This window comes from Rhamphochromis longiceps, linkage group LG11, assembly GCF_057381845.1.
Source record: "Rhamphochromis longiceps isolate RC_006_pf linkage group LG11, R_longiceps_female_GT1.1, whole genome shotgun sequence".
NCBI classification, from domain to species: Eukaryota; Metazoa; Chordata; class Actinopteri; order Cichliformes; family Cichlidae; genus Rhamphochromis; species Rhamphochromis longiceps.
The window spans coordinates 9,917,501-9,944,488 of record NC_140567.1 but is presented as its reverse complement, the minus strand read 5'-3'; the positions used below and the strand labels follow the sequence as shown (position 1 = coordinate 9,944,488).

The 26,988-nt window shown below is 42.5% G+C and overlaps 1 protein-coding gene and 1 long non-coding RNA gene across 2 annotated transcripts; one reads left to right on the top strand and one right to left on the bottom strand.

The window, feature by feature from the left end:
• Positions 1-989: 989 nt before the first annotated feature.
• On the bottom strand, positions 990-26,236 carry LOC146658567 (uncharacterized). Its single transcript, XR_014913725.1, has 5 exons — positions 25,036-26,236; positions 21,641-21,767; positions 19,708-19,852; positions 9,201-9,574; positions 990-1,273 (listed from the first exon to the last, which is right to left on the bottom strand). It is a non-coding gene; the product is annotated as an uncharacterized LOC146658567 (long non-coding RNA).
• On the top strand, positions 16,738-19,391 carry LOC146658568 (F-BAR and double SH3 domains protein 2-like). The gene is made up of 3 exons (XM_085424122.1): positions 16,738-17,119; positions 18,885-19,068; positions 19,153-19,391. Exons 1-3 carry the CDS (start codon positions 17,108-17,110, stop codon positions 19,389-19,391), a joined length of 435 nt encoding a protein of 144 aa, XP_085280248.1. The 5' UTR covers positions 16,738-17,107.
• Positions 26,237-26,988: the final 752 nt, after the last annotated feature.

Sequence of the window (26,988 nt, the reverse complement as noted above, 5' to 3'; positions counted from 1 at the left end):
TGAGCCTGTAAGGGCGGACTAAACTCTTTTTTTCATTTTTTTGTTTATTTGTTTGTGCCACTTCTCTTTACAAACCCAGGTCGCAGGTCATGCATAGCGCTGATTTCCAGCTGTGCTGAGACCCGAATTGTTTGCAGTGCGCACCCACAGGTAAATTGATTGCAGTGTCTCTAAAACTGGGTGTGATGGTTTGCAATGTAGTGTTATTTGCTGGCATCTTTGGTTCGATAGGTCTCATGTGCAGCTGGTATATTAGTAGAATGTATTGTAAGTCCTGTCTGGGAATGAATAGGAAAATCTATGTTTAATTGACGGAATAAATCAGTTTTAAATGCGTTTCTTTGACATGTTATTCAACACATTAGTGCTGGGATACACATGGAAGCATGAATGGATATAATGTAAATGAATTAATTTTTTTAGTGGTGTGGTAATAAAGCTAATACAAATTCAACTTTTCAAACAGCTCAACAAATAACAAATATCAACAAATATCTGTGTGGTTTGTCACAATATGATCCGTAGCGAAACTCTGAGTCCAAACCCTGTTCAAGGCTTGGAAGGTGATCTGTACCATCAAATGTGCTGTAATGAGCAAAGTGAGACATGTCCACTTGATACTCGTGTCTGCAGCAAATGTGAGATTATGCAATAACAGACGATGAGGATTCTTCAGCTGGATGTTCTGCAGCAGTCAGGAAACAGGAAGTCTGGGTCCTCAGGCAGCTTCTGATGACAATTGTAACTGAACACTTACACTCAGTAACAGAAATGGGTTTATCCTTAAATAATAATAGCATAAACTTACTGTAGTCAAATGTTATAGTCAATGAAACAGACTAGCAAAATGTATTTCAAGCAATCTAATTTAATATTTATGTGAATACAGTGAATGTATGTATTACAGAATAACCAATTATCTTATTACAAATAAACCTTTAAAAAGGTGTATATTTTCTATAATTTATAAAAATAACTGCCAAACTATCAGTGTTTATTCCAGAGTGTAATGCAAAAGTAAAACTACAAATGTAGGGCTGTGTAGGTAGTTTCTACTGTACGTTCTACTGTACTGTAATTCACTACTGGATTTCTTTTCAACTCAGGTTCAAGCTTGTCAAGGTAGATAGAGCTCATGGCGGAAAAATGATAGAAGATAGAATGGCTTGTCAAAAAAAGATAGAGCAGGGAGACGGAGAGTGATAGGACAGACAGAATTGCTTGTTGATTGCTTGTCAAAGATAGAGGGAGAGGGTTTTCTGTAGCAGGTCATCTGTAAGACAAAAAGGGACTGGAATTAGGCATATTTCCAATAAACGTTGCTTTACAGTATTTTTCGGACTATAACGTGCGCTTAAAATCCTTTAGTTTTCTCAAAAATCAACAGTTTACCTTATGTATTATTTCTGGTTGTGCTTAGTGACCTCAAAACAATTTTATGTGGTACACGGCGCTCAAAAATCTGCCAAAATGTTTTGGTACAACTTTGGTAAGCTACGAAGCCACACCGCTTAATGGATTATCGGAGCATTATGGCTACCGTAGTCAGAAGCCTCGCGGAGTGATACGTACTAGTGGTGTGCGGATCGATACTGAAATATTGATTCTTCCGATACCAGTAATTTATGTTCTAGAATCGATTCTCATATTAAAATATCGATATTTTAGCACTTTGGGGTAAATTTGTAGTTTATTATTAACAGGAACACAGTGGAAAGAAACTATATCATTCGGATCATCTAAATTGGAAGGAACTACTTCCTCTTATGCCTTTCATAGTCATATGCGAAATGCGGCTGTATAAATGTGCCGCAGCTCCTGGCGTGCGCACTCACAACAATGGCTGAGCATTAACGACGTTATGTGTGGACGTATTTTACCTCCACAAACAGCCAAGACAACAGGCAAGACAGTGAGGTGTTGTGGCAACACCACTAACCTCGTCAAACACAGAGTAAATCATATCACAGAATATGACGAGCGTATGTTGAGGCAAACTGAAGAGGAGGAGAGGGACAGGTGCTGCTAGGGCGAAACAGACGTCTCTCACGGAGTCCTTTAGTGCTGCAGGCAGGCGACATGCTCAAATAGCATACAACTTCAGGCTTTTTTATTTCAATATGATAATTCTGCATTATTAAGCAATACGAACAAGTAGTCTGATGTCCTGTAATCATTATGAACCTCTATTATTATATTATTTTTACAATTACATAATACAATTATATATTGTATTATAGAATACAACGAAACATTACGTTTTTGTACAGAGTATCGTATCGGATCAGTATCGTCAATACCACTCTGAATTTTACTTGGTATTGGATCGGAAAGGAAATCAGTGGTATCGCATAGGGCTGGGTGATATGGCCAAAAATCCATATCGCGGTTTAATTTGAAGCATGTGCGGTAACGACACATATCGCGATATATTAATTTCTTCTGTACAGTATACAATATGTTCCACATTATAAGGCAAACTTAACATTCTTTAATTTTCTCAAAAATCGACAGTGTTCATTATAATCTGGTGCACCCTATGTATAAATTCCGGTTGTGCTTACTGACCTCGAACCGATTTTGTGTGGTACACAGCGCTCAAAAATCTGTCAAAAAATGTTTTAGTACAACTTTGCTAACCTACGAAGCCGCACCGCTTGATGGATTTTCCGAGCATTATGGCTACCGTAGTCAGGAGCCTTGTTGCATAATCTGGATCCAACACTCTGCGGCAAAAACTTAAAATGGGAAATAATTAATTAAATAATTATTTTTGACACAATTAATTCATTTCATTTATTTGTTCATTTTCAGGCACAACAATTAATTATTGACACATTTTATTATTTATTTATTTCACATTTTAATGAATTATTGGCACATTTAAATAACTATTTAATGGTATATTTAATTAATTCATTATTGTAGTCAGTGGCGTTCCATACGTTCCATCCGTTTTCTGCCAAAAACTGATTGCTCGTATTTAAACTTCTAAAAATAACTTATTGGTCTATAATACGTACCAACAAAATGCAGGTCCCAGTACACAGCTGCCATAATCCCCGCAGTACACTTACTTCATTTACTGGGGTTATAGTTATTGTTTTTTTATTTCCTGATGTTCGTATGTGTCATACCTGTTTCAGTCGCCAATTCTAAATTATAACTAACATTAAAAACATGTTTAAGGAGGAGAGAGAGCAAATAAATCCGATTAACATCTGATCTTTGGGTTTTTGTTCAATAATCATCGTGACCTGCGCATAAAAGAAATAATGTTGGTGTTTCCGTCATGTAGTAACTCCTAGGTTTGTTATAAACTCCTAACTGTACAAAGGTTGTTCGACACTATGAAACACATACAGACTTCATGATGTTCGTCTGATATTTTTATTGTGAATATTAATCATGAGGGTAAATGGCCCTGTACACTAGGGCTGGGCCATATTATACGGTTCACGGTAATACCGCTACAATGTTAGGCAACAATAAGAAAATAAAATATCGCGTTAGAATATGGGTAAAACGTGCATGAGCAGTGCCTTTGTTTTCATACGCACATAGCCGAAAAAGCATGGCGGCAACCAATGTTCCCTCTAATTTTTCATGTGTCTGAGCGAACACACAAACTCCCTGAGTGGTCCCTTGGACCACTGTGAGCAACAGCAGACGTGTGCATTGTGGTCACGCCAGCATTGAATCCATCCAAGTTACATGGTTTATTAAAATCAAATCAAATTACAGCATTTATGTTAGACTACTTTTAATTAACTACTTTAGCCAATTTACAATGAAAATGTAAAAAAACTCTTGTTCATGACCTGTGTAGTATGTTAACCCTTGTGCGGCCTGGACCAATATAAAAGAAAAGAAGGGGGGGTCACGCAGACCCCGGCAGCGCGGACCCAGGTCTCGTCGCGAAACAGGGCTCGGGTTCACGGTGGGGGCAGATCGGGGTCAGGCGGACCCCCGGCTATAGCGGGTCTCGTCACCTAATTGGCTGTAACCCTCCATCGATCGCACAAGTTACGATGGCAAACCTTGGGGTCTGGAGGGACCCCAAAGCGCCACGGCAACAACTCTCAACTTCACATCATCATCATCATCATCATCTTCTCCTTCTTGAGAGTGTTCGCGTAAACCGGCCTCAGTGAGGACCTCGGACTCTCCGTTCCTCCTCGACCTCCTTCCTCCTTCTCCCCCATTCTCCTGCTCCCCGCAGGCGAGCGCTTAGCCGGATGGTCCCGGGTTACGCGTAAACCGGCCTAAGTGGGGACCGCGGGCGCTCCGTGCTCCGTGGGTACTCTGTGACCCCTTAGTGATCATGATGGGGTATTTCGCCACACCACATTCGTAAGTTACGATGGCAAACACTGGGGTCTGGAGGGACCCCGAACCAACGGAGCAAACATCTCTCAACTTCACATCATCATTATCATCGTCTGCTTCCTCCTTCTCCTTGGTCCTTCTACCCTGCGCTTGCAAACGCTCAGCTTTACAGAGGGTAGTCTTCACGTAAACCGGCCCTCTCCTCAGTTCTCCTGGGCCTCGCTGTTGGACGCTTGGCTTTACAGAGGGCAGAGTTCGCGTAAACCGCCCTCCTTGAGGGCCTCAGACTCTCCCTGCCGCCTTCCTACCTCCTTCTGCTCCATTCTCCTGCTCCTCGCAGACGAGCGCTTAGCCGGGTGGGCCCCAAGTTACGCATAAACTGGCCTTCGCGAGGACTGGGGGTGCTCTCTACTCCGTGGGTACGCTGTGACCCCTTAGTAATGGCGATGGGGTATTTCGCAACCCCAATGCACATTCGTAAGATACGATGGCAAACACTGGGGTCTGGAGGGACCCCGAAACGTCGAAGGAAACAACTCTCAACTTCACATCATCATCATCATCATCGTCTCCTTTTCGGCAGTGTTCGCATAAACGGGCGTCAGTGAGGACCTCGGACTCTCCCTGCCTCAGCGTCCTCCTTCTTCGTTCTGCTTCGTTCTCCTGCTCCTCGCAGGCGAGCGCTTAGCTGGATGGGCCCCAGGTTACGCGAAAACAGGCCTCCGTGAGGACCTCGGACTCCCCCTTTCTTCTAGTCCTCCTACCTTCTTCTGTTCCTTTCTCCTGCTCCTCGCAGGCTAGCGCTTAGCTGGGTGGGCCCCGGGTTACACGTAAACCGGCCTTCGCGAGGACCGGGGGTGCTCTCTGCTCTGCGATTACTAAGGGGTCAAAGTGTACCCACGATGGGGTATTTCGCAACCCCAATGCACATTCGTAAGTTACGATGGCAAACACTAGGGTATGGAGGGACCCCCAAGCACCACGGCAACAACTCTCAACTTCACATCATCATCATCATCATCATCATCGTCTCCTTCTCGGCAGTGTTCGCGTAAACGGACCTAAGTGAGGACCTCGGACTCTCCCTGCCTCCTAGTCCTCCTTCCTCCTTCTGCTCCGTTCTCCTGCTCCTCGCAGGTGAGTGCTTAGCCTTATGGGCCTCGGGTTACGCGTAAACCAGCCTTCGCGAGGACCGGGGATGCTCTCTACTCCACGATTACTATGGGGTCAAAGTGTACCCATGATGGGGTATTTCGCAACCCCAATGCTCATTCGTAAGTTATGATGGCAAACACTGGGGTCTGGAGGGACCCCGAACCGACTGAGGAAACAACTTTTAACTTCACATCATCATCATCATCATCAATGTCTCCTTCTCGGCAGTGTTCGCGTAAACCGGCCTAAGTGAGGACTTCGGACTCTCCCTGCCTCCCCGTCCTGCGACCTCCTTCTGCTCCTTTCTCCTGCTCTTCGCAGGGGAGGGCTTAGCCGGACGGGCCCCGGGTTACGCGTAAACCGGCCTAAGCGAGGACCTCGGACTCTCACAGCCTCCTAGTTCTCCTTGCTCCTTCTGCTCCGTTCTCCTGCTCCTCGCAGGCAAGCGCTTAGCCGAATGGGCCCCGAGTTACGCATAAACTGGCCTTCATGAGGACCGGGGGTGCTCTCTGCTCCGTGGGTACACTGTGACCCCTTTGTAATCGCGATGGGGTAATTCGCAACCCCAATGTACATTCGTAAGTTACGATGGCAAACACTGGGGTCTGGAGGGACCCCGAACCGCCGGAGCAAACAACTCTCAACTTCACATCATCATCATTATCAGCTTAGGTCTGCGGAGGGCGGGTTTCGCGAACACCCCCTTCGCTGAGGACCTTGGGCTCTCCATTGCTCCTCGTCCTCCTTGCTCCTTCTCTACCATTGTCATACGCCTCGCTAGTGAAAGAGAAGCTGTTTGGCCTTCCTATTACGCGAACACCGCCCTCCAGTTGGACCTCGGGCTCTGCGTTGCCCCTCGTACTCCTTGCTCCCTCTACATCGTTCTCAAGGGAAAGCTAGTGAAAGCGCAGCTGTTTGGCCTGCCCATTAGGCGAACACCGCCCTCCATTTATGCTCCTCGGTAGCGTACGCTTAGGTCTGTGGAGGGCCGGTTTCGCGAACACTCCCTTCGGTGAGGATATCGGGCTCTCCGTTGCTCCTCGTCCTCCTTGCTCCTTCTCTGGCCTCGCTAGTAAAAGACCAGCTATGTCGCCTGCCTATTACGCAAACACTGTCCTGTTTGGTCTTCAGACACTCCTTGCCTCCTCCTCATCCTTGCTCCCTCTACATCGTTCTCAAGAGCCTCGCTAGCGTACGCTTAGGTCTGCGGAGGGCGGGTTACCTGAACACAGCCTTCCGTTTAGACCTCGGACCCTCAGTGTCTCCTCATCCTCCTTTCCCTTTTTTAAAACATTTTCCTCGCTCTCACGTGCCTCGCTGGCGAGCCCTTAGCTTTAGGGAGGGTGGGTTTCGCGAACACCACCGTCTGTGAGGAACCCAGTACCTCCTACACACACACACACACACACACACACACACATACAGGAGGCAGTGAGGAGTAGAAGGAGGTTGTTGCTACGCCTGCGTCGCGAAACCAGGGCTCATTGTGTGTGCGCACGGAGCAGCTACGGGGGAAACACATGGGACAAACCGACCAGTTTGGGGCCATGGTTTATTCAACGTGTATTTTCAGTGTGGTTTAACTTGCTAATCTGATCTGAAATACTTTCCTTGAATGTGCCTTAATTTCACCTCTTTTTTCTTTCTTCTTTTCTTAGCTTACTGAAAATGTTGGCGACCAAAGGCCGGATCCAGGGATGTGTGCTGCTTGTGCTACTGGCGTTATGTGGGCAAACTGCTCGCTGTCAATATCGATACAAAGGTAAAGTGCAATCCCAGGGTTGTGTGCTGCTTGTGGTACTTTCTTTATGTGGACAAACTGCTTGCTGTCAACATCAATACAAAGATAACAAAAGAATAGCCTAGTGTAACGTAGTGTTTTATGGTTTTTTTTCTAGAATGATTCAAATGTTACTATCATTTCCCCAACCCCGCGGGCTCTGCGACCCGTGAAGAACTGAGACTCCTTCTGGTCGGTAAAACAGGATCGGGAAAGAGTGCATCCGGAAACACCATCCTGGGGGATGCGAACACTTTCAAAGAAGACGTTTCGCCTGAGTCTGTCACCGACGGCTGTCTCAGAAAAGAGGCAGAGGGCGAAGACGGTAGAAATATTGCTGTGATCGACACTCTGGGGCTGTCTTTTGGATGAAATAGATGAAATGGTGGATTTCAATGGAGGAAAGCACTACACAAACGAGATGTATAAGGCGGCCCAGAAGAAACTCGAAGGAGAAAGGCTGAAGAGGAGAAAGGAGGAAGAACAAAGAAAAAGGGAAGAAGAGGAGAGGATCGAATTGAAGGAGCGGTGTAAATTCTTCCGCCTCGCTTCCCTAGGATTATTTGGCACAGGAGCGTACTTTACATCTTGTGTTCTCATGGGGCTCAGTGGAGCCCTTGGATATTCTCAGTTAAAGACGCCGAGCTTGACGGTTGGGCGTCTTCTTTACTCGTCGATACCGTGAAAACTGCGTAGGTGTATCACCTTCTTCTTCTTCTTCTTCTTATAATTATTATTATTATCATTATTATCATTATTATCATTATTGTGATTATGCTTCATTTTTATGTACTGGGGTATCAATGACCCCCACGCTGCCGCAGCAGCTTCTGTGCGTGGTCCCCAAGTGCTACGTTTGCTTTCCCGATCCCCTGATGAACCCATTAGAATCGCTCTGGGGCACTCTTCGACCCCAAATGATCGTTCTGTTTTTTTCATTTTCATTCACCTGTCTCTACTGAGGGTGGGGTACTTTGGGACCCCCGGGTCTGGGGCTGCCCCGAAGGGGAGCACAAGGGTTAAACATCATAGCTAGCAGCAGTTATTTATATCTCTGAAAGAGAGAGCTTAATTGTTTGATTAAGCTTGATTGGAATATCAACTCCACACTGTGGCTGGTTGATTAAATAAGTTGGGGGAGCAAAAGTAAAATGAGCTACTTGTGGGATACTATTTAACTTGGGTTGGGTAAGCTGCTCATTTTATGCTCATTTTACGTTTCAGATGGTGTCAAGCCTGGCAGTTTGGTGTAATTGTTAGCCTAGTAATTCATAGTAATATATTTCTCACACACAACCTCAACCTCTGCCTCTTCATGTGAGCAGAGACGCAGCAGCATCTTGTTTCTACAGGAAGCCTGATTAAAATGTGAGGCATTTATACGGTGTACAAGATTAAAGAATATAAAACTGATATTACTAAACCTGATTTCCTTCCATCTATTTTCTGCTGCTTATCTGAGTCCGGTCATGATGCCCAGACGTCCCCCTCCCCAGCCACCTACTCCTGCTCTTCCTGGAGAACAGTGAGCCGCCACTCTGGTGCCTTTCGGTGTAAACGAGTAGCTTTCCAAATAACTCAGCTCTTCATCATGTTTCTAAGGCAGAGCTCAGACATCCTTCAGAAGATGCTCATTTGTGTCAGATTTTAGTCATAGGTAAAGTTATGACTGTAGACTGACGGGTAAATCATCAGGGATCAATACCCTGCTCCTCTTTTTTCCAATACAAGTTCCTCTATCAAATCATTTTTTGACACTTGAGTCAGCAGTCCAAGCAGAGATGTCCAGAAGTTCCTTTTCCCACTTAAGCTGTATTTATGGTCACACAAATGCGTCTGACAACAGACAGGCAGCGAATACTGGGATACCACGACGAGCCGGCCGAGATACATAATGTGTCCCAATGTGTCCAGTGTGTGTTTGGTCTGCCCTTACCAGCTCATCTAGGAGACATTCTGGAGGCCTCCTATTTCAGATGCCAGTCAAACCACCTACACTGGCTCCTTTCCTTTCTGTGAATGATCACAGTTGAGGAGGAGAAGCTATGCTGTCCCCTGGTATGGTCTCCCCAAGGCAACTGGTTCTTGATGAGGGGCTAAACTTAAGTACAATTCAAAAGACCAAAGTTACTAGTCTGGGACCAGTACTGGGGAGGTTTCTTTGTTTTCCAGAACAGCTAATAGCTGTGCCCAATGAGTTCAGCTTAAAATATCCACACAGGTACTTCGTCCTCCCTCGGGTGGGCAGAGAGCTTTGTGGTCCAGGTTGTGGTCCAGTCCCCGGCTGCTTTAGCTGGCTTTAGAAAAAACCTGAAATTAGAATTAAAACTGTTTGTACCTTCACCTGTGTTACTTACAGTGATATGTTATGTCATTTGTTAACTGTCTCTTTAAGCTTTCAGCAGCTGGAGAGTTAAAAATAGTCTGTGTGAAAATAGGCAGGCGGTGAACTCGAGCCTGTGATACGTTTTTAATGTCAGGCTGTGACCGCAAACACCAGAGTGGTCATCAGCATTCAGATCAGCTGATAGTAACCAGAAACGGCTTTATGGTCATTCTCTTAATTGTTATTGGCGTTTTCTTTTATTTGACTTGTGTAAAATAATAAAAAGCTGATTTGGGTTCATTTTATAAGCAAATCAAATAACTTCATACAACAGAAATAAACTGACAGAGTAATGGAAAATAAAAAATTATAAATGTGGCCCAAAGCTACACGGATCACTGGCCACAATTCATTCAGCTGGAGGTCTTTTTTTTTTAAAGTTAATTTTAAATAGAAATAAATGTGGGCAAGAAATTAAAACTAAATAGGGAGCAAGCCTGAACCCTAAAGGCTTTACTAAGTGTTAATTATGCAGGTTTAGACATGGGCTGATTTGTAAGCTTATGATAAACCTTAAATAAGTATATATGTATATTTTTGTCTGTTCCCTTGAAACGCATGCAGGTTCTGCAGGAGTTTCACCAGCAGCTGTTTGTGCAGAAGAACATGGCGTTCCAGCAAGCACCAGACTTCATGTTCCAGCCTGTCGACTCAGACACGGTAAATACTGATGTTTTTCTCTTTTTATTCATTATTAAATGCATAAAATATCACATGCGATTGCTTTTAGTGATTATTGGGGAAAATAAACTCGTATTTATTATGCATGGAATGAAATCCCCAACCTTAAAAATTTAGAACTTAACATGATTTCTCTAAAATGTTCAAGTAAAACTTGAAGAATAATTTTTGAAACTATTAAAATCCAAATCTCAAAGTGTTTGGGTTGCTTTTAATACAAATTTTGTAGCATAAAATAAGGTTCGTGTTTGACTAATTTAGTTGGCAGGAGGTGTTAATCAGTTTACCGGAAAATTTCTACAGAAAAGTGAAGTGAAATGTGGATCCTTCAGGTTTGAACTGCACAGGTTGGAAACCACAGATAAAATGCTGTAATGAAAACAGATCAGAGGAGATTGGTGAGAAGTGGAACAAAGCTCAACAGATGACAAATTAATTTGTTTAGACAACAATCAATACAAAATCAGACGAGTGGAACAAGCAGCTCACGGGCATCCTGAAAGCTGAGCTGGCCGTGGCCACAAAAGCCCGGACTGGACTCGGCTCAGGACCTTGATGCTCAAAGCGGCTTTAGGCAGAGCAGATCCACCTTTTTGGTCCAGAGTTAAACATCTCAACAATACCAGATGCAGAAAATATTTTTTTTTAGACATTCATGATCACTGGAGTATGAAGCTTGAGAATCTGGGTGATGACCTTTCCTCTAAATTGATACACAAGCAGGAAAAAATGTTCAAATTTTTCTAATTTTCTAAAAATTTGTAAGTAACAGACAAAGTAGCTCCATTCTTTGAGTGTCAATAATCTGTCTGCACTGAAATAAACAACTAATTTAAATAGATTTTAATCACAAAAGTGCTGCACACACATTATGGAACAGTCTGGGTAAGAAGTCAAAGCAGGAAACATAATAAGTCCTGCGTGATTGGTCTTTATCTTTGTTAGTCTGAACTATGAGCCTGAAGGCAGAACAGTGAACTCTTGACTTTGTACTGTACTCCTTGCCCTGCACAGGAACTTAGATTATTTCCCATTTTTAGTTTTTATTTACAGATGTGTCGTCTCATTTCCTCACCGTGGGACTATTTCCAGCTCGTGTTTGTTCTGACTTTATCATACTGTTTATCTTCCTAAATAAATGCACAACCTCTACTTTTAATTTGCACTTCAGTATATATATATATATATATATATATATATATATATATATATATATATATATATATATATATATATATATATATATATATATATATATATATATATATATATTAGGGGTGCAACGATACACAAAATTCACGGTTCGGTTCGGTACTTTGGTGTCACGGTTCGATATTTTTTCGATACAAAAAAATGTTCATGCATTTTTAATTTGTCATTTATTAAAATTATAAATATATATTTTAACTCAAAAGTACAGTTTTTAAATTTAACCCTAACCCTTGTGCGTGTTTTTTATTTTGACAGCGAATGCGCACCTGCGGACCACTTATGTGCAGCCCTGGTTATTTAGCTCATCATATCGCAGCCACAGAAATTCTTTTGTCCATGAAACCATAAAGCTGCACTTTCTTTTTGCCTTATAGTCTGATTTGTCATAACTTCTCCGTTTTGTGGTAAGCTTTTCTTTGGCTGTCACTTCTTCACCCTGACCTGTCTTATTTGGCTCAGCAGAACTGAAATGCTTTTACACGCTCACTCACATAAGCTCAGCGATTCTCTGCGCGATCAACCTCTCACATGTTTAAGCTGCGGGAGATTTCACTTGTCATGTTTGCATAGTAAGCTAACGATTAATAAGACGATGTCAGAGGAATTGGTGCACAAATTATCATCACTCACAGATCAGTGCTGTCGCTCTCTATACACAGTTCGCACGATTGCAAAGTGAAAGCAAAAAAACAAGCGCAAATTCAAACGCGACTTCAATATGTCACATATTGACAGTGGCTCACCGATGCCAATGACATAATTACCCAGCTACATTTCTGAAAGAATGCAAAAGCATTGACATATATTTTTCCTACAATAGCCCGACGGGCAGGGAAGAGAAAGATTTTGGTAGCCCGACTGAAAAAAATCGCTAGCTCCAGGACGTCGGGCTAGCGATATTGCGAGCCCTGTATCTGATTGAGGAATCACTCATCTTTGGAAAAGAGAGTTTATTACAGAGAAATGGCTCTTTCCAAAATAAAAGCTATACTATCCGCTTCTTCTGGGCTATATTCTCAGCAGCATATTAAACATATAAGGAGAATCATGTGCTAACAGCTGTCTAAATGACTCGGCTAAAGTTAGTAGCATGCTTGTTGTTTTTGTCTTTGCACTAGGATGATGTCGGCGTAAATGTGCAGTCATATTCGTTGTGTTCCCACTAGTGCTTTCAGGTTAATCTCGTTGAAATGACCTTAACGCCACAACACGGCAAATCTCCGTTAACGAGCTACCGCCGATCGCCCCGTGCATGGGGCTAGACGGCCAACACGTTAACGAGCTAACTGCGCTAACACACTAGTTCCCACCCATGTAATTGAGCATTGCATGGCACATCCAACATACTGTTTTACTTTAGTCCATGACTCGCTTACCTTCAGGGTCATACGTCACATGAAAACCAAAATAATTCCAAACGCCAGATCTGAATGAGGGTGGGGGAGGTCCATGTTGTAAGGAGAGCTTAACTTCTGTCTCGCTAGCTTGCCCTGCGCTCTTCCTTCTGACGATGCTGTCTGTGTTGAGCGCTCAGTGAATCTGCGCTCGACAGTGCAGCCTAGGCGGAGTAGTCGAACGCAGATTCACTGAGCGCTCAACACAGACAGCATCGTCAGAAGGAAAATTGATAAAATAAATTACAAATTTCGTATTGTTCGATACATATGCGTACCGAACCGAAAGCACTGTATCGAACGGTTCAATATCGATACGAATATCGTTGCACCCCTAATATATATATATATATATGGGTGCAACGATATTCGTATCGATATTGAACCGTATCGAACAATACAACATTTGTAATTTATTTTATCAATTTTCCTTCTGACGATGCTGTCTGTGATGAGCGCTCAGTGAATCTGCGTTCGACTACTCCGCCTAGGCTGCACTGTCGAGCGCAGATCCACTGAGCGCTCAACACAGACAGCATCGTCAGAAGGAAGAGAGCAGGGCAAGCTAGCAAGACAGAAGTTAAGCTCTACTTGCAACAGGCAAATTGAACCTCATTCAGATCTGGCGTTTGGAATTATTTTGGTTTTCATGTGACGTATGACCCTGAAGGTAAGCGAGTCATGGACTAAAGTAAAACAGTATGTTGGATGTGCCATGCAATGCTCAATTACATTGGTGTGAACTAGTGTGTTAGCGCAGTTAGCTCGTTAACGTGTTGGCCGTCTAGCCCCATGCACGGGGCGATCGGCGGTAGCTCGTTAACGGAGATTTGCCGTGTTGTGGTGTTAAGGTCATTTCAACGAGATTAACCTGAAAGCACTAGTGGGAACACAACGAATATGACTGCACATTTACGCCGACATCATCCTAGTGCAAAGACAAGTGGAAGCAGACAAAAACAAGCAAGCATGCTACTAACTTTAGCCGAGTCATTTAGACAGCTGTTAGCACATGATTCTCCTTATATGTTTAATATGCTGCTGAGAATATAGCCCAGAAGAAGCGGATAGTATAGCTTTTATTTTGGAAAGAGCCATTTCTCTGTAATAAACTCTCTTTTCCAAAGATGAGTGATTCCTCAATCAGATACAGGGCTCGCAATATCGCTAGCCCGACGTCCCGGGGCTAGCGATTTTTCCAGTCGGGCTACCAAAATCTATCTCTTCCCTGCCCGTCGGGCTATTGTAGGAAGGAAAAATATATGTCAATGCTTTTGCATTCTTTCAGAAATGTAGCTGGGTAATTATGTCATTGGCATCGGTGAGCCACTGTCAATATGTGAATTTGGCGTTTGAATTTGCGCTTGTTTTTTTGCTTTCACTTTGCAATCGTGTGAACTGTGTATAGAGAGCAACAGCACTGATCTGTGAGTGATGATAATTTGTGCACCAATTCCTCTGACATCGTCTTATTAATCGTTAGCTTACTACGCAAACATGACAAGTGAAATCTCCCGCAGCAAGCTTAAACATGTGAGAGGTTGATCGCGCAGAGAATCGCTGAGCTTATGTGAGTGAGCGTGTAAAAGCATTTCAGTTCTGCTGAGCCAAATAAGACAGGTCAGGGTGAAGAAGTGACAGCCAAAGAAAAGCTTACCACAAAACGGAAAAGTTATGACAAATCAGACTATAAGGCAAAAAGAAACTGCAGCTTTATGGTTTCATGGACAAAAGAATTTCTGTGGCTGCAATATGACGAGCTAAATAACCAGGGCTGCACATAAGTGGTCCGCAGGTGCGCATTCGCTGTCAAAATAAAAAACACGCACAAGGGTTAGGGTTAAATTTAAAAACTGTACTTTTGAGTTAAAATATATATTTATAATTTTAATAAATGACAAATTAAAAAGGCATGAACATTTTTTTTGTATCGAAAAAATATCGAACCGTGACACCAAAGTACCGAACCGAACCGAACCGTGAATTTTGTGTATCGTTGCACCCCTAATATATGTATATATATATATATATATATATATATATATATATATATATATATATATATATATATATATATATATATATATATATATATATATATATATATGTATATATATATATATATATATATATATATGTACACACATATATAAAAAAAAAAACACCCAGCACGCCCCTGCGGGCGGTTTATCCTTCAAGCTCGGGTCCTCTACCAGAGGCCTGGGAGCTTGAGGGTCCTGCGCAGTATCTTAGCTGTTCCCAGGACTGCGCTCTTCTGGACAGAGATCTCCGATGTTATTCCCGGGATCTGCTGGAGCCACTCGCCTAGCTTGGGAGTCACCGCACCTAGTGCTCCGATTACCACGGGGACCACTGTTACCTTCACCCTCCACATCCTCTCGAGCTCTTCTCTGAGCCCTTGGTATTTCTCCAGCTTCTCGTGTTCCTTCTTCCTGATATTGCTGTCATTCGGAACCGCTACATCGATCACTACGGCCGTCTTCTTCTGTTTGTCTACCACCACTATGTCCGGTTGGTTAGCCACCACCATTTTGTCCGTCTGTATCTGGAAGTCCCACAGGATCTTAGCTCGGTCATTCTCCACCACCCTTGGGGGCATCTCCCATTTTGACCTCGGGACTTCTAGGTTATACTCGGCACAGATGTTCCTGTACACTATGCCGGCCACTTGGTTATGGCGTTCCATGTATGCCTTGCCTGCTAGCATCTTGCACCCTGCTGTTATGTGCTGGATTGTCTCTGGGGCATCTTTACACAGCCTGCACCTGGGGTCTTGCCTGGTGTGATAGACCCCAGCCTCTATGGATCTTGTACTCAGAGCTTGTTCTTGTGCTGCCATGATTAGTGCCTCTGTGCTGTCTTTCAGTCCAGCTTTGTCCAGCCACTGGTAGGATTTCTGGATATCAGCCACCTCCTCTATCTGCCGGTGGTACATACCGTGCAGGGGCCTGTCCTTCCATGATGGTTCCTCGTCTCCCTCCTCTTTCTTGGGTTTCTGCTGCCTGAGGTATTCACTGAGCACTCGGTCAGTTGGGGCCATCTTCCCAATGTATTCTTGGATGTTCCTTGTCTCATCCTGGACTGTGGTGCTGACACTCACCAGTCCCCGGCCCCCTTCCTTCCGCTTAGCGTACAGCCTCAGGGTGCTGGACTTGGGGTGAAACCCTCCATGCATGGTCAGGAGCTTTCTTGTCTTTATGTCAGTGGCTTCTATCTCCTCCTTTGGCCAGCCTATTACCCCAGCAGGGTACCTGATCACGGGCAGGGCGTATGTGTTGATGGCCCGGATCTTGTTCTTACCATTCAGCTGACTCCTCAGGACTTGCCTGACCCTCTGCAGGTACTTGGTGGTTGCAGCCTTTCTAGCGGCCTCTTCATGGTTCCCATTTGCCTGCGGGATCCCCAGGTACTTGTAACTGTCCTCTATGTCTGCAGATGACCTAGTCTCATAGTGTTGTATAAAAACAGAGTAAAAGTGAATATTGTCATGTCTGTACTAGCTAGGAGGCAACATTTTTGTAGATGTTTGTTATATATATATATATATATATATATATATATATATATATATATATATATATACATACATACATACATACATATATACACATTATATATATGTATATATATATATATATATATATATATATATATATATATATATATATATATATATATATATACATACATATATACACATTATATATATGTGTATATATATATATATATATATATATATACATACATACATACACATATATACACGTGTGTGTATATATATATATATATATATATATATATATATATATAAGGGGTGCAACGATATTCGTATCGATATTGAACCGTTCGATACAGTGCTTTCGGTTCGGTACGCATATGTATCGAACAATACAACATTTGTAATTTATTTTATCAATTTTCCTTCTGACGATGCTGTCTGTGTTGAGCGCTCAGTGAATCTGTGTTCGACTACTCCGCCTAGGCTGCACTGTCGAGCGCAGATCCACTGAGCGCTCAACACAGACAGCATAGTCAGAAGGAAGAGCGCAGGGCAAGCTAGCGAGACAGAAGTTAAGCTCTCCTTGCAACAGGCAAATTGAACGTCATTCAGATCTGGCGTTTGGAATTATTTTGGTTTTCATGTGACGTATGACCCTGAAGGTAAGCGAGTCATGGACTAAAGTAAAACAGTATGTTGGATGTGCCATGCAATGCTCAATTACATTGGTGTGAACTAGTGTGTTAGCGCAGTTAGCTCGTTAACGTGTTGGCCGTCTAGCCCCATGCACGGAGCGATCGGCGGTAGCTCGTTAACGGAGATTTGCCGTGTTGTGGCGTTAAGGTCATTTCAACGAGATTAACCTGAAAGCACTAGTGGGAACACAACGAATATGACTGCACATTTACGCCGACATCATCCTAGTGCAAAGATAAGTGGAAGCAGACAAAAAAAGCAAGCATGCTACTAACTTTAGCCGAGTCATTTAGACAGCTGTTAGCACATGATTCTCCTTATATGTTTAATATGCTGCTGAGAATATAGCCCAGAAGAAGCGGATAGTATAGCTTTTATTTTGGAAAGAGCCATTTCTCTGTAATAAACTCTCTTTTCCAAAGATGAGTGATTCCTCAATCAGATACAGGGCTTGCAATATCGCTAGCCCGACGTCCCGGAGCTAGCGATTTTTTCAGTCGGGCTACCAAAATCTATCTCTTCCCTGCCCGTCGGGCTATTGTAGGAAAAATATATGTCAATGCTTTTGCATTCTTTCGGAAATGTAGCTGGGTAATTATGTCATTGGCATCGGTGAGCCACTGTCAATATGTGACATATTGAAGTCGCGTTTGAATTTGCGCTTGTTTTTTTGCTTTCACTTTGCAATCGTGTGAACTGTGTATAGAGAGCGACAGCACTGATCTGTGAGTGATGATAATTTGTGCACCAATTCCTCTGACATCGTCTTATTAATCGTTAGCTTACTATGCAAACATGACAAGTGAAATCTCCCGCAGCTTAAACATGTGAGAGGTTGATCGCGCAGAGAATCGCTGAGCTTATGTGAGTGAGTGTGTAAAAGCATTTCAGTTTTGCTGAGCCAAATAAGACAGGTCAGGGTGAAGAAGTGACAGCCAAAGAAAAGCTTACCACAAAACGGAGAAGTTATGACAAATCAGACTATGAGGCAAAAAGAAAGTGCAGCTTTATGGTTTCATGGACAAAAGAATTTCTGTGGCTGCAATATGACGAGCTAAATAACCAGGGCTGCACATAAGTGGTCCGCAGGTGCGCATTCGCTGTCAAAATAAAAAACACGCACAAGGGTTAGGGTTAAATTCAAAAACTGTACTTTTGAGTTAAAATATATATTTATAATTTTAATAAATGACAAATTAAAAATGCATGAACATTTTTTTGTATCGAAAAAATATCGAACCGTGACACCAAAGTATCGAACCGAACCGAACCGTGAATTTTGTGTATCGTTGCACCCCTAATATATATATATATATATATATATATATATATATATATATATATATATATACACACACACACACATATATATACACACACACACACACATATATATACACACACACACACATATATACACACACACACACACACATATATATATATATATATATATATATATATATATATATATATATATATGTATATATATATGTGTGTATGTGTATATGTATGTGTATATATATAGCAGAGGCTTCAGGAATTCAGGAAGAGAGAACAAAAGCTCTCCTATTATTCTCTTTGTGGCTGTTATTAGATTCTGGCGATGATGCAGTGATATTGTTACAGCCCTACACTTTACATCTGACTTTATTTTTTCTCATTAGGAGTTTTCCTGTTGAAACATTTTTGGCCGTTGTCATCGTCTGTGTGCATTGTCTGTTTTTCCAGGCCAGAAACCGTAGCGGACAGGTGGGCTACGTCCCGGAGAAATACCTGCAGCTGTCCTCCTCCAACAGCCTGCTGAGCATGCTGCAGTCGCTGGCCGCGCTGGACGCCCGATCCCATTCCTCCAGCAACTCCACCGAACCTGAAACCGAACTCCCAACCGGCTCCGTCAACGGAGACTCCAGTGGTGAGATCCGCCTCCACCAGATAATATCGGAGTTTTGATTTCCTGCTTTGTTTAATACCCTCGTTGCCACTGTCTGTGTTGCAGTTTCATTCGCAAAGGCTTTGTACGACTATGTGGGACAAACGGAAGATGAGCTGTCGTTCCCAGAAGGCGCCATCATCCGCATCCTGAGCAGAGAGACCCACGAGGACGATGGCTTCTGGGAGGGCGAGTTTAACAGCGTTGTTGGTGTGGTCCCCGCAGTTCTTGTGGAGGATCTCACCGTGACCAGCGAGAGTGGAGATGGGCAAAGAGACGGCAGCGCACAGGTAGACTCACAGTGACTTAGCCACTAAATTTCATGTTCTACAAAATTAAAGTTCTTCTGGTTGAACACACACACACTGTGTCCCCCCCCCCCGGATCAGCTGCCTCTACATCAGCGCAGTACGAATCTACTGTAGCAACTTATTTATGACACTACGTACTGTGTTGTTAAATAATTTATTTCTTTTTATTTTATATAAAATATTAAAGTTTTCACACCTGTCCACTGTTTGTGTTGAAGGCTTCCCCGTCCACACTCTCTCAGTGCGAGTGCTCCCCTCGTGGTCCCTTCCAGCCGGGACCTCTCCACAGCAGCCCCCTTCAGACCCCCACCGTGTCCTCTCCAGTGTCGAGTCCCTGCAGCGCCACAGCCTCTCCCATTGGCCGACCACCCTCACAACGGACACCACAGACTGCCGCCGGCTCCACAAAAGCCCCTTTCACAGTGAGAATCTCTGGTTTGTCTGTGAGTGGTTATCTGTAACAAAAAAGGCTGGTGTGAATAATAATCTGCCTCCTCCGCCCTCTTCAGGTCCAGCACAAAGCTCCCCCCAACCCCCCAAATACCCGGAGAGCGGCGGTGGCACCATCCGACCCGTGAGTAAAACCTTCTGTGGTGACGTAAATGACAGCAGACCTTTTTTATCTTCATTTTAACTGAGCCGGTGGATTTTTACAGGTACGCGCCGCACCTCCGCCCCCGAAGCAGCATCCTCACGGGCAGGTGAAGCGACGAGAGGAGGTTGATCACACTGGTGTGAAGGCGGCACCCCCTCGAGCAGGGACTCGTAAAAACACTCCCAAAGGAAACCCAAGGAAACTTAAAAACTCCTGAAGACGCCTGGAGACGGAAGAAACCCCCCCACTCGGAGAAGGAACACCGCTGCGCCTTTTTCTTTTAACTTCCCGTTCAGTGTTCTCGTTTCTCAACACTACTTTACCCAGAGTTTGTACAAGGCTTCATTCTCACCCCCGAACAGTTAATAAGGTGATAACGAGCAAAAGAAGTTGATAGAAAAGTTAACATCATTTTATCCGTTAGTAAAAATCAGTGTGTTTGGACTCGTTGGCTGATATTTTAGGGAGTCGAGCTCATTCGTTCCCTTGCAGAGAGCTCAGTGTGGTATCATTCATCAGTTCGAGCAGCCAGTTTGGTTCTAAAGAACATGCAGCTGACTGAATGAGGCGTTTCATGATATTTAACGCACCGACAGCATAAAACAGAGCCGTTAGCTGATGAGCAGACCCTGGATTTTCTGTTGTTTGAGACTCGGTCATAGCAGCGTTTCATGTTAAAGTAAAACATGTTAGACTGGACTGACCTTGACCTTTGAGAGGTCAAACTGAAGGAAGCGTTTGTGTTTTACCTTTTCTGTTTATGAACAAAGACACGAGTCTGCAGAACATATCGTCGATCAGGCCTCTGTTCCCTAGATTTAGACACATTTCACACCCCTTCAGTGAGTCTTGATTATTTCAGCTGTGTTCTGAAATGAGAAACTGAACCCTTGAACACATGTTCACAGAGGTCCCAGAGACCTCTATAGGACCAGAAGTCTTTTACAGACGCAGGGGTCGCCCCCTGGTGGCCTGTAAATAGAGTACAGTTTTTTTGTTGCTTCACTTTTCCAACCTAGCAGCTGTGTCAATGTTCTGATGTCTGTGGTCCTTTTTGGCAGTGACGTCATTCCCGAGTTTGTGTATTCCAGCAGGAAAGTCAGAAAAGCAAAGTAAGATGGGATTTATTTTAGCTGCAGCACGTTCATTGATAGAATGTGGTAAGTGCTTAGCGTGTGGCTTCTATCATGAGTCACAAATACAGGTGAGTGACAGAGCAGATTATGCTTATGTTCTCTGTCACCATCTTGGATTGTTGAGGCTGCTCTGACTTTCCAAGAAGGAAATACTAGTTGAGGGGGAGTTCCAAATGAAAATTACTACTGGGAGCTCAGGAATTCCGACTTCCGACTCAATCTGGAATGCACCGTAAGCCAAGGGCCAACAAGACAACAGCAGATATTTTGACGTCGCCCCCTGGTGACAGGACAAGGTTACAGCACCATTGTACAACCACACCGCTGCCTTCAGTGACCTTGCTTTTTAGGTGTAACCACTTTTCTGTATCTCTGTTGACACTTAATTGCAAAAAAAAAAAAAGTTGTTTGAAGTCAAAATACAAAGAAATTGTGAGCAGTAATCGGCAAAAATAGTCTGATAATCGCTAATTACATCATCAGCAAACCATAAATCAATTTTCTGTTTTCACCTGAGCGATCTTTAGGCTGCCCGTGCTCCACATGGGTATTGCACATGTTTTCACTTCTTTTTTGGCTTCATTAGTCGATGATGTTTAAGATAAACTGCCTCCTGGCTCCGGTTTCACATTAAAGTCTCTGCAAGAAAACAGATAAGTTCAGCTGGTCGGAAAACATCACTTCTAACTGATCGTGTTATGGATGCCTTAACTGCAGAATTTCTCCTCGTTTATGGGTTGAAGAAAGAATTTTTTATGTTATAGTTATGATTTCGCCCCCGTTGTGTCTCACGTCGTAGCTCTTTGTTACCACCATCAGATTCACGTCTATGCAACAGAGCTGCACTTGTGAGCAAACCAAAAGTCTCGAAAAGAGGCTGGTCCTCTCCGCCGACACACGTGACCGCTCGCGGTTACACAAACAAGGGAAAAGTGGCAACTTTTACCTGTGATTGTTTTGGATCCCTTATCTTTTTTTCCCCTTCTAATGTTTAGGAAAAGTTTAAAGTGGGAAACATAGCACGTAAAAACACAGTCTAGCTCTTTTGTTTTTATGTTGCATAATACAGAAAAAAACTGTTTTTACGACACTAATGATGCCAGTAACAGTCGCTGTTGGGGAGGACAGTTTACACTGAGCATGTGCAGTTTAAAGATGCCTTTTATTTTTAAGGAGGAAACCATCCTGAGCTGCTAGCTGTCCAGTTTAAAATCTATAGTGAAGCACTTTCTGATGTCTTCTTATTCCTTTTCAGTATAGTGGATGTTTTGGTCAATATTTCCTGTTTGATGTTTGTTTACCAGCCGTATTGGTATCAATACTTCCTGTTATTTAGCCGTAAATAGCCATTGTAGTGTCTTTGATTGAGATATGACTTATCGATCGTATTGATAGTTTACGGAGAGCTTGGAGATGGATATCTGTGCAAGTAATGGCACAGCTTTTTTCCCCTTTTTTGTTTTTAGAATTAGGATTTTAAGAAAACAAAAACAATTAAACTGTAGCTGAATCTGATCAGAGGAAAAGAGGTATCCGTCAGCCATGACGCTGCGTTCTCGTTGATCTCCTTGAGATCTGAATGACATCAAACTTATTTTTGAAGTTTGCATTTACCCTGTTGTATTAAAAGAATAACTAAAGTTTCTTTTCCATTAGAGAATTTTTTGTTAACCTGTTTACTGGTCTTGATTATGCATCAAGTCAGAATCTGAAATTCATTTTTTTTAAAAAGGACGTAAAAACTCCCACGTTTTACAGTGTCGGCTATGCGGAGGCTGCCAGGCGTCGTATTTACACACCCATGGATGTTTAACTGTATTTATTGCGTACAAATAAATGTGAAATAAAGATAGCTTAAATGGAACAAGACTCTGTTTTAAGTCTTAATTCCTGCATCCACCTGTTTAAAATATATTATTTTAAAATAATGTGTTACATGACTACACAGAAGGATGTTTCAGCGCAGTAAATAGCAAATATAAAAAATATAAATAATTCTTAATTTTAAAATAAACATTAATCTGATTATTAAAAAAATTATTGGACAAAAAGTACATGGAAAAAAGAACTCGGTGAAATAGAAAAAATAAAGTTCAATATCTTGAAAATCAAATAGAATACAAGCTTTGTTTTCTGTATTTATCTGTTTGTATAAGACAAACAGTTTATCATAAGTAACTGAAAGTCTTTCGGCTCTTCGAAGAAAAACTGATGGGATCCAACAAATAAACATAACTAAAAACTGCAGCCTCAAAAGTAAAACTCATTTGTTGCTGATAACGAACGCAAATCCAAAGTGTTGTTGTTCCCACCCCAGAGCAGCAGGTGGCAGCAGCACGATACAAAGGAACTGTACTGTACTGGGATTTCTGTTCGTTGATTAAAGAGTTTTTTGTTGCAGTTTGACCTTCAGCTGAGCTTAATGTTGGGTTTCTATTGATTTTAGAGAAGCTATTCGCTGAGAGGTTGTCATATTTCATGCATGAAAGGGTTAAAACTTATCCTTTGTTTCATTTTTTAGTGAAACTCTGGTAGAGTAGCTTTGAAACTGATAATTCAGCATATACTAAAAAATAAAAGCCTTTTCTTACAGTATATTTGTGTGTATTTTATTTTGCAATATTTCTAATTACCACACTTAAAAGTGAACAGCCTGTAATGCTATCATGACTCATCACTCAGATGCGCATCTTTTTCTCTCCGTTTTGGCCTTCCGTCCACACTGAGACAGCGTTTTCGGTCAAGGAAAGCGCAGCGTTTTGAAAACGCTCTCCAAAGCGTAGACATTTGACGCCGTTTTCGCGTAGCATTGTGGAAAGCGAACTGGAGCCTTTTTAAAAACAATGATACATTGTAGACTACGTCCACACGTACACGGGTATTTCTGAAAACTGAGATTTTTCGTTTTTTTTTTAAAATCCCATCCACACCTCAACACCAAAAACGAAGGAAAATGCTGCCAGGAGCATGCCAAAACAACAGGTGGCGATATATTCCTAACCATGTAGAAATGTTGGCCAATCAGATGTCCAGACGCCTGGGCGGGAAAGAGTAAACAAAGATGGCGGCGCAAAGAAGCAGAACTGAGTCCTATGTGTGGAGGGACAGTAACTGTCTGTGTATGTAAGCATTTAAACACTACAGAGTAAAATTAACAGTATTTTGTCATTGTAGAAATTAATTTCACCGAAACAATAACTTGGCGCACAGTGTGACGTCAAAAAAGGCGCACACCTTTGACCCTGCGTTTTCTCCGTTTTCTTTGTCCATAGTAAACGCAAAAACGGAGTTCTTGAAAATCTCCACCCAGGCAGGAATTTTTAAAACTCTCCGTTTTCAGTGGCCGAAACGTGTGGACGAAAGGTACAAACGCATAGAAAAATCTACGTTTTCAAAAATACCCATACATGTGGACATAGCGTAGTCAAGTGATGCAATCATGTGATAAATTGTGACAGCCCCGTTAAAGATTAATATCAGTTTGTACATGCTCCAGATAGCTTTTCTTCAAATTCTTTAATTCTCAATCGCTTTTGCAACTTTGTACTTTTGTATTACTTGCAGCAACAACTCCACCTCATTGTTAGTCCATTTAAAAAAACTCGTCGCTTTTCCTCGACATTTTGCCGCGATGTTTCAAAGAGCCCGAAGTAAATCCGGTTGTTCAGTGATGCCGCGACGAATCCTACTTCCGGGTCTAAAGTAGTCTGCGTTTAATATGGCTTTTGTGTTGTTAACATGTTTATTGTTATTTATTTTCTTCTATTTGATCTCAAAAAGCTCAGTCAGTGATCACTGTTGACCTCCCTCGGCTTTTATTACCACTAATCATTTATTTAAGCTCAGTTTTTAAAACCTTAGGATGTAACTACAGCCCAGCCCATGCAGCAGTATATGAATGACTAACCTCGTATTGTGGATGGATTATCTCAGTTGTTCTCCTGGCTGAAGTTTGGTCCTTTTACAGCATCCTGCCATGCGATTACATTTGTTTCTGACCACCGAGAACACTCACGTTAACTTTTATCGAGTGGAAAAAAAGTTAGCTTGTTTATATTATGCTAACGTAGCTGTGTCGCTAGCGGTCACGTAGCACATCATTATATACCAGCTAGCCCAACTTCAGTAACCCTACAAACGTCACTGCTGTTTAGTTTTCTGTCTTCATTTATGCTGGAAGTGATAGCAGAGCTGTACGTTTTAATTTGTTTCCAAAACCCCGCAGTCAGGACATGCTATATTGTATTTAGATAGCTTCGTTCCCAGGGCCCTATTTCAGGAAGCCGGTTTAGTGCAAACTTTGAGTAAGTATACCCTGAGTTAACGAAAACTCTGGGTTTTCGGTTTCACAAAGCGAGTTTAGATTAATTCTGAGTGAGTTACTATGACGACACACTCCGTGAAGCTAACCTGCCCCCTAGCAGGTTTACTTCAACTAACCCTGACGTTCTCCGCCTCTTTGTCGGAAACCTGACTCTAGGAAGTGTCAGACATGGCGTGCCCCTTCCTTGAAGAGCCAGTAGATGTTGAAGCCCAAATTCTCCGCAGAGCTCTCCGCCGGGAGAGAGTGATTAGAGCGCGTTTGGACATTTTATCATTTCCTGATGATTTCCTGTGTGAACGTTACCGTTTTTCAGCACAATCTATAATTTATTTGAATAACATCCTCAGGCCATATATTACGCATGTGACACATCGCGGACATTCTCTCAGTTCTGTACATATTATTTGTATTGCACTTCGGTTTTTTGCAAACGGGAGCTTTCTGTATAATATTGGTGACGCTGAGCACGTTTCCAAGGCTACCGTCTGTCGGGCAGTCAGGAATGTTACAGTTGCACTGAAACGTCTCCTGTACTCGTTTGTGGTGTTCCCCGGTCATAGACCCACACGATTTATCAAAGAGGGATGCCACAAAATTGCAGGTATCAGGATGAACAAAACTTAATTCATGATGTGGTGATATTTGAACTACTACTTAAATTTTACATTTATTCTCACGGTTCCCAGGCGTGATTGGCTGTATAGATGGCACTCACATTCCAATCATTGCTCCTTCAGTAAATGAAGGAGACTATGTGAACAGGAAGTCTTTCCACAGCATTAATGTACAGGTACATAGCTCCCTGTAGCATTTCAAACTAACAAATTATTTCACTATAGTAATGGATGCTAATTTGTGTTCTCTGCACTGTGAAGATCATATGTGATGCTGCCAACATTATCACAAATGTGGAAGCCAACTGCTCAGCCTCTGTGAGTGGTGGTGGTGGAGGACCCCCACCTGTTTTTCGGGCCTCCGCTTTTTTTTCTGTTGGCTATAACGGGTCACATTTGAGCATACAGAGTAAGCAAATATGTACTTGTAATGTGCTCAGATAATTTCAATAAGTGCTTACAGAAAGAAAATTAATGTAGCCTCTAACTACAATCGATTTACATCGGACAAACAGACCAAGCACTATGGCTCATAATACAATTACACCACCTGTTTGGACTATATTTTTATATTTCATTTTTACTTGCTGCCAGGAACGTTTGGGGCCTGTTGGGTTGCACCTGCGCTCACATCACGTCACAAAATAAAATGTATGAAATAAAAAATAAAATATAATAAAATAACGTGTTAAATGGGTGGAAATCCCTAGATCAATGTTTAAATTAACACTCACGCATTGACTCTGTCGGCTATGTTTTGCCATGCATGCTCCCTTTCTTTTGCAGCTGAGCCTGTGTTACTTTTTTTCCGCGGAATTTGCATGTTATCGGCATATGCTGCCATCAGAATTTCGGCCTCAAGCGCTGTAAAATACATTGACCGCGCCTTCTTTCCCTCCGTCTCCATGGTGACTCGCTTAAT

Excerpts from the sequence above, each read along its gene's own strand:
- LOC146658568 (XM_085424122.1), top strand. Across the intron at positions 19,069-19,152 it reads CGTCAACGGAGACTCCAGTG|TTTCATTCGCAAAGGCTTTG; the intron begins GTGAGATCCGCC and ends TCTGTGTTGCAG.